At 34.1% G+C, this 7,806-nt stretch overlaps 1 protein-coding gene across 1 annotated transcript; it reads right to left on the bottom strand.

Annotated features, from left to right (window-relative positions):
* Positions 1 to 216: 216 nt before the first annotated feature.
* On the bottom strand, positions 217 to 4,942 carry LOC117629047 (protein NLP6-like). The gene is made up of 5 exons (XM_034361570.1): positions 4,822 to 4,942; positions 2,586 to 2,774; positions 1,296 to 1,867; positions 1,056 to 1,103; positions 217 to 925 (listed from the first exon to the last, which is right to left on the bottom strand). The coding sequence occupies exons 1-5, from the start codon at positions 4,940 to 4,942 to the stop codon at positions 260 to 262; spliced, it is 1,596 nt and encodes a 531-aa protein (XP_034217461.1). The 3' UTR covers positions 217 to 259.
* Positions 4,943 to 7,806: the final 2,864 nt, after the last annotated feature.

Raw genomic sequence — 7,806 nt, 5'->3', positions numbered from 1 at the left:
CTTACCGGGGGGAAAATTGCCATCCCTTGCTGGGGAGCTCCGTTAGGGTGTTTTGGGTTCATGTTGTTCTTTTTACCCCCCTAACAAAAGAAGCAAAAAGTTTACAAATATTATGCAAAATAATTTTTATTTGGAAAGAAACAACACAAGAAGCTCTCTTGTTTTTAACAAAAATTTAAAATTTAAAATAAAATAAAGGAGAATCCAGCTGCACCATCTCTTCTCCATTAGGTAAGGCAGGCCCTGGTTGTGTTTCCGCTTAACGGGGTATACGTATACATTCAAGTCTTGAGTCAAGTCCCTTGTTTGTAGAAGCTTGAACCATTTCGACAAGCCCTTCCTCTTCAAGTATAATTCCAGAAGCAACCTTGAGACTCTGGAAATGATTCTTTATTATTGCCAATAAGGAGCCCAACAAAGTTTGTTGTTCATAACTGTCTGTGATGCTCGGGGGAAGAAAAAATTCTAGAATGTAATCATCATTTCCAGTATGAGTGCTCTGTAAGCAGATTGCAAAACAGCTGGTTAACTTAAACATGCGTGCGTAGTGTACTAAAGGGTAGTCAGTTTTGCAGAACTGGGTAATGTCTCTGCAGAAGCATGCGCTACGGGACAAAAATGCCCTCCCAGCAACCCCTTGACCCTTTTGTAAGTGATGCTCAACACAGGCCTCTCGAAAATGCCACATAGGAGCATCGACAATGTAGAATGCCGCATCCGTTGTGGACATGCAGACCTGTTCCATGCAACTACCATCAAAGCTAGTACAGCTCTTCTTCAGGCCACCACCATAAGCCAAAACATTGCGATGCATACAAGGAACCCAGGTCTGAGCAAGCGGTAATTTGTGAGTTTCACACACCACTGTCAGTATCTCCAAGATTTCCGTCAATGCAGTTTGGCGACCTTCATTGCATATTTGAATCTGGTTAAAAGAAGTGCCAAGCATATATCTGTGAGAACGGAGGAGGAGGAAATGATAGAAGAAATCCATATTTACTTTCTTGTGTTCCAAAAGAATACCAAATTAGGCACACATTGTTATTGCAGCTCACCTGCATGCTTGTATGATCCAATATCTCTGAACTTTTCAGACTTACTGCCTGCAGGAGAAATGAAAATTTTTCACTGACAAACCTCTTCATGTTTGAAGCTCACTCATATAACCATATTAGTATTCAAATGAAAACAAAAGCCATCAATTTACCAAATAAGTACACTAAGCTTGTTTAAATAAGAGCATGACACAATATGTAATACTAATATATGCTCAGAAAATAAAATAATAAACCAACCTCAAGTGCTTTGCAAACTTTATCAACCTCAGAAGCATAGCTGATCTTCGGAGAAGTCATTATGAGCTCAAGAACACCAATACAGGACCGTCCAGAGGGTTCAAACACGGGCAAAGCTAAGGTTCCCTGAACATTGTAATGCTGAGCATGTCCAAGCCGTGGATACTCTTTGATGGAGTAGTACTGAACATTTGGGGTCCATTCTGGCAATTTTTGCTGGAAAACACGGCCAGGGAGCCCAAGCATTCCATCACTCTCTCCATCCACAGAAAACATATACATCAGAGAAGCCATCCTATACTGATGAAGTCCATTAGTATGAGGATCAAGAACAAAGGGTTGCCCAGAAGTTGTGAGCACATACCGACCCCCATTCTTCACTGGTGCCCAAAACTGAGCTAGAACATGTTGGTCAGTCAATTCCTTGAGCTGTCTCAGAGCTTGAGTGATCTTCTCTTTAATTAAGCAATAAGCATTAGGATTTTCAACAGGTTCCAGTCCCAAAAAGGGGGATGTTGGCATTCTTCTGTCCTCATTCTCTCTTGGTATTTCCCTTCCCGGATCAGGAATACCTGCATTTTTGTGATATTTTAAGAGAGAAAACTCAAATGACTGAACCTCAACAACTGCAAAATGCTAACTGAAGCAATATGTTTGGCGGTTTGTAACCGGATATCACAAAGTAAGCCAACGAAATTTGTTTTCAATTCCTAGGAATTTCAGGCCAAAAAGACAAAAGTTCCCATAAACTTTTTATTTTTTAGATGGTTGACTTCAAATTCTAAGAATATTCAGACCAGATAGAATTAAACAAAGATAAATGAACAAGGAGAACTCATTTCAGAAGAACCAATTTCTCCGAATTCAATTCCTGGCCCAGCAGGAATGTAAAAATGCAACTTTTTCAGTATAACAAGGTCTCTTTAGTTGCAGAGAATTGAGAAACGAGTAAAGGAAACACTTTTTGACCCTTAACTATTTTGTTGTTTAATTCTAACAGTACAATTTTATTGCTCAATACCAAATAAATGTTTAAAGTCAGGAAAAAAATCTATTTATATAAAAAAAATATATATTAAAAGGACACGACCGCCTAGCCGCCTAGGCCGATTTTTCGAACACTGCCCAGGAAAGCATTTGTTCAGCTGAGTTCTATGATTATCACAGTGAACATACAAACTTCTAAAAGATTTCTGATTCAGAAAAACCAAATTCAATGGTAAGACAGAAAACTGATCGACCCAGAAAAGAAAAAAAACAAAAGAACACAACCCAGTATGAAAAACTCACAGGAACTGAATTGAGGACGGTCAGAAAAAGCATCGAGGCCAAGATCAAACTCCATAAGCGCAGCTTCTCTGTCGTCCACTATGTTCTTTGACTTTGGCGGAATGGCTTGAGTTTGGCTTTCCTCTTCTGGCTCGACCAGTTTCTGGGAAAGCAGTGATTTTTCTTTCGTTTTCCGGGAAAGTTGTCTCTCTAGGAACAAAGATTTTGAGAGGAAGAGAAGGATTCAGTAATGGTAATAATCTGCGGGGTCGGTATGATTCCATGGAATCCATTAGTTTTTTTTTAAGTTTTTTTACAACTTGCAGTTGAGACTAGACAGTGAATATAGTATTCCGGGGAATAATCATCTGTTCAACTGCCAAATAAGTCTACAACTTGGAACTTGTTTGTTCTTTTTCTTTTATTCTTTATTTTTACTAAGTACGGTAACATAATGTGATATGTGTGGAATTATAAATTTATTAGAGTAGTCCGACTAGTTTAGATGTCCATTTTTTTTTTATTAAAAATGAATTTTTGATATATCATGTATAATGTGTTGATATTATTTTCGGCAACAAAACATATCGATATGTTATCGATACTTTTTCGACAATATCGCATATAGAATTTATGTCTATGAGAGAATCTTACATGCAATCTGGGATATATTCCTTTGTTTGTAGCACTTGTCACATAGTAAGTGTAAAGAAATATACTCGTGAGACATCAGATTTTCTCATAAACCTATATTATAACACACATATAATTTTAGAGTTTATAACAAAAGATTTAGTAATAAGTATGCATGCAATTCTTCAAATTTACAAATATTATAATTTAAATGAACTTATAACGACATATAACATATGCCACATGATATTACCGTAACACATAATAATATGCCGGAGAAAAAAATGGAACGCAAAAAGTAAGTGCGGACAGCCTATGAGGCAACTAGAAAAAGGTAATCCCAATTTTTTACCTGAAATTATTGTGCAACCTGCGTCACAGAGTCACTGTTATTGTTTCTTATAACAAAGTGATAGGCTTTTTAAAAAGGCTAATGGGTCACCGCCTCAGGAATTATCTTAATTAAAGGAGTTGTTAGCTTTTTAAAAATGCTAATTAGCTTGATTAGGTCATGAACTAAGCTTGTTTAGTTTTCAACAATGGAATATAATTATATAATTGTTTGAAATTTTTTTTAGTTTTATTATTATATATAAGTGTGAAATATACATCTGGAAGTTGATGTTGGAATTATAAAATATGGATATCAAGAAACTACTAATACACAATTGTTTATTTGGACGCCATCGAATAAAATATAAGTAATGTTGTTGGATGAGATTTTACTAAACTCAAAAACATCCACACTAAAAATATGACGCAATTTTTTAGCCAAGGGATTGAACTAAGTTGGATAAAACGACACAATCAACATATGCTTATAAGTTTAACTTGTTTTGCATATCCATATTCAGTATTTTAGTTGCTTTGTACTTGTTTTCTTATTAATAAAATACTATTGCTATTTTATTAAAATAACTAATGGTGCGTTTGAATGAGGGAAATAAATTTGGGATTTTGACAAAACTCATAATTTCTAAATTGACATGAACCAATTCCTGTGTTTGGATAAAAAAAAACATAGAAATTTAGAAATTCCGCATGAGAAAAAACATGGAATTTGGAGATCATAAATCCCAACTTTAAATTCTATCTCCAAACGCAAAGAAGTTTAGTTATGCATATCAAAAGTTGATTTGTTTTTTATAAGGTTGTAAGAGAGTTTGGTTTTAATTATATTGTATATGCGAAGAAATGGGATCATCCAGAAGTTCAACATTAATATACCAATTAGTGCTAATCTAGTTTGTTTTAACATTTAATCACGGGATATTGGTTACGTATTAGAAACCATTTTGCCATTTTGATGAGTTCGGAGTAGAAGTACGATTAAAATGAAGTACTAATGTGATAAGTGTTTGAGTGTTTTACATAAAAATGCAAGCTTAGGTTGTAAACCAGTCCAACTCTACTTGATAAACTATAAAAAGCCCTCCCTAAGATACTAACATGCATAAGCAATTGATTTGAGAGCATAATATCATTGATCAATATGAAGATTTCAATTCCCATTGTGTTGCTTTTTGTGTGCTCGGCATTGCTGTTCAATGTAGCGTTAGGGAGACATAACCCTAATGTTGATCATGAGGCACATCCGAAGGCAGTCTCACGACTTTGGTTCTACCTTGGGCCGCCTTTGACACCACCGCCACCACCAGCACCAGTCGCGCAGCTGCCACCACAAGTTCCAGCACTGCCAACATGGAAGCCACCAACGCAAGAAGATTATGAAAAATGTTGGTCATCACTAACTGACATAGACAGATTAGTGGTAGACCTCATTTCTGCACTTTTAACTGGCGATTATAGTCGCATTGGACCAGATTGTTGCGCTGCCATTGATGTAATTGATCAGAATTGTTTTGGCGTGATGTTAGACCAGTTCAACCAGAGATATTATGTTCCTGCCCTTAGACAAAGTTGCGCTGATCAAAGCTCTCCACCCAAGGCGCCTTCCAAAGCTTAATTAGTTATTTGAATTGGTAGATCATATAGATCGTCTAGCTAGGTTTCTTTTTAATTGTTATGTTTTAGAATTTTATTTTTAATTGATCATATAGATCATCTAGCTAGGTTGTTTTTTTAATATATTATTATTGATTGAGAACATGTCTTTTTAATTATGTTTATTTTTTATAAATTAGTTAAATGTTGAGTTTTCAATTTTTTTAGTTATTGCCCTACACAATTAATTTTCTCATGCAGTCCTAAGTCCTTCCCCCCACAACACCAAAGAAACAAAATGAAACACTAAGGAGGATATTTAGGAAAAATGTTATATTACAAAAATTTATACAAAAATAAAACAGTTGTTGTAATCTAATAGGGGATACAATTTCAACTGTTATATTTTTGTAATCTAATCTCTAGCATATATCTCTAACACTAAGGATATATCAAATTAAACAAAATACAACAATAGTAATATTTCCCCTCAACACCATATATGGGATATATGCTAGAGATTAGATTACAAAAATATAACAGTTGAAATTTAGATAAGCATGAAAATCCGAGAACTTGTAGCCCAAAATCATATCCCCTATTGGATTTCATTGAATATGTAAAGGGAGATTCTCACTATAGTTATCTTAATTAGTGCAATAAGATATTTTCCAAGCATCTTATGTACCATCATGGCTTCAAGTTAAGAGAATATCACAGAGGGAGTTGCGGAAGGAACAGAGCTGCACAGGGAGATGGGTTATGAAGTCGTACAAAAAACGTCATCCAACTTAATACTTAATCCTAATACATCTATACACACAATCCACCACTCTTCATATTAAGTTTTAGAAAAACACAAAATCCTCTACACCCTATTGTCAAATTAGTATTCTCTTTCAATCCAAAAAACCAACTACACTCTCATCTTCTCTATCAAAACCGTTCATCACAAATTTTTAATAATAATAATAATAACATAATAATGCTGCTACCACATTCGATAACAGTGTTTTTATCTCTTTAAGTAATGTGAGGTTGAGATGAACTTAGAGTGGCGAAGGGCAAGATAGCGGGGTGTGGGGTGTGAGGTTGATGAGTTTTTATATTTTTTATATTTCTATTGAGTGTGTATTTAAGCGTAGTTTGGGAAGATAGTGAGGTTTTCTTAGGAACTGTGAAAATTTGAATTAGAAGTTAAGGTGAACTTAGAATATGGGGTGAACAAAGAGAAGTGTGGGGTTTAAATATAAAAACTAAAAGAAAAAAAATAAGAGAGAGAGAGAGAGAGAGAGGAGTTTTAGAAGTTTGTGTTTATTGCCAATAACGTAATAAATGCAAAGTTAAGTGCATCTGAAATGAATTCTGAACCATTAGATTGGGATAGATCTAAGGGCTGAAGATGTGTGTAAAAAAGTGTGGTCTTATGTATGTCCTCCGATCCTTACCCATATATATATATATATATATATATATATATGTCGTCCCTCATACCCAACAAATTCCCTGTACCCGTTCCCATACCCATTTTTTATCCTTCATACTCGACCCATTAAGGTTGAATTCCCCCGAAGACCTTTACCCGGGGGAAAATTGCCATCCCTAATTGGGGAGCTCCACTAGGGTGTTTTAGGTTCATGTTGTTCTTTTTACCCCCAACAAAAGAAGCAAAAACTTTACATATATTATGCAAAATAATTTTTATTTGGAAAGAAACGACATAAGAAGCTCTCTTGTTTTTAACAAAAATTTAAATTTTAAAATAAAACATAGGTTGTATTTTTATTAAACACAATTACTTATTTAATTTTTTAAAATTCTAAATAAAAAAACGAAATAACATACATGTGCGAAGGAGCTAGTGATAATGATGAGAGTGCTACATTTACAAGAGTGTATAAAGCCTTTTAAAGATTAAAAATATGAGCTTCCACATGGAGTATGGAGTTGTGCTTAATCAATGGGGTCGTCGAGCGGTTGCCCATCAATCCCTATCGAGTACTAGAGCACAACTTCATCAGAGTTTTGATTTTTGTAAATCTTCCAATGGTCGTCTTTGCTTCTAATTTTTCAATCATACATGCTTTTGGTTACCATGAATTTCATTTTACAACACAATTCAAACAAAATTACGATTGTGATAATAGAAAAAGACTAATTTATTTAAAAGTAGAAGCAAATAGCTTATATATATCTATATATATAAAGCAAAAGGCAGAGAATGGTGAAACATTCAAAATACCAGAAAATACCCTTGGTTAATGCAAACATTAAGAATTCAAATTATTAATTAAATGAGGATAATACAGTAAATTCACATTTTTTCATATTTAAAAAAAGAAAAAGAAAAAGAAAAAGCAGATAATGGATCCTATTTTTAGGGAACACAACTACCCATTATCTTTTTTAATTCTAAAATAAATTTAAATTTTTTTAAAAAAAAGCCTCTTGCAGGCGCGAAAGCGCGTGCAGGGAGGCTAGTATATATAAAGAAAAATGCAGATAATGGTGAAACATTCAAAATACCATAAAATGTCCTTGGTTAATGCAAATATTAAGAATTGAAATTATTAATTAAATGAGGATAATATGGTAAATTCACACTTTTTTATATTAAAAAAATTAAAATTAAAAAAAAATCAGATAATGGATTTATGAATGTAGA

Source organism: Prunus dulcis, chromosome 5 (assembly GCF_902201215.1).
Source record: "Prunus dulcis chromosome 5, ALMONDv2, whole genome shotgun sequence".
NCBI classification, from domain to species: domain Eukaryota; kingdom Viridiplantae; phylum Streptophyta; class Magnoliopsida; order Rosales; family Rosaceae; genus Prunus; species Prunus dulcis.
Note: the sequence above shows the minus strand (reverse complement) of the source record. Positions and strands in the feature narration are given on the sequence as shown.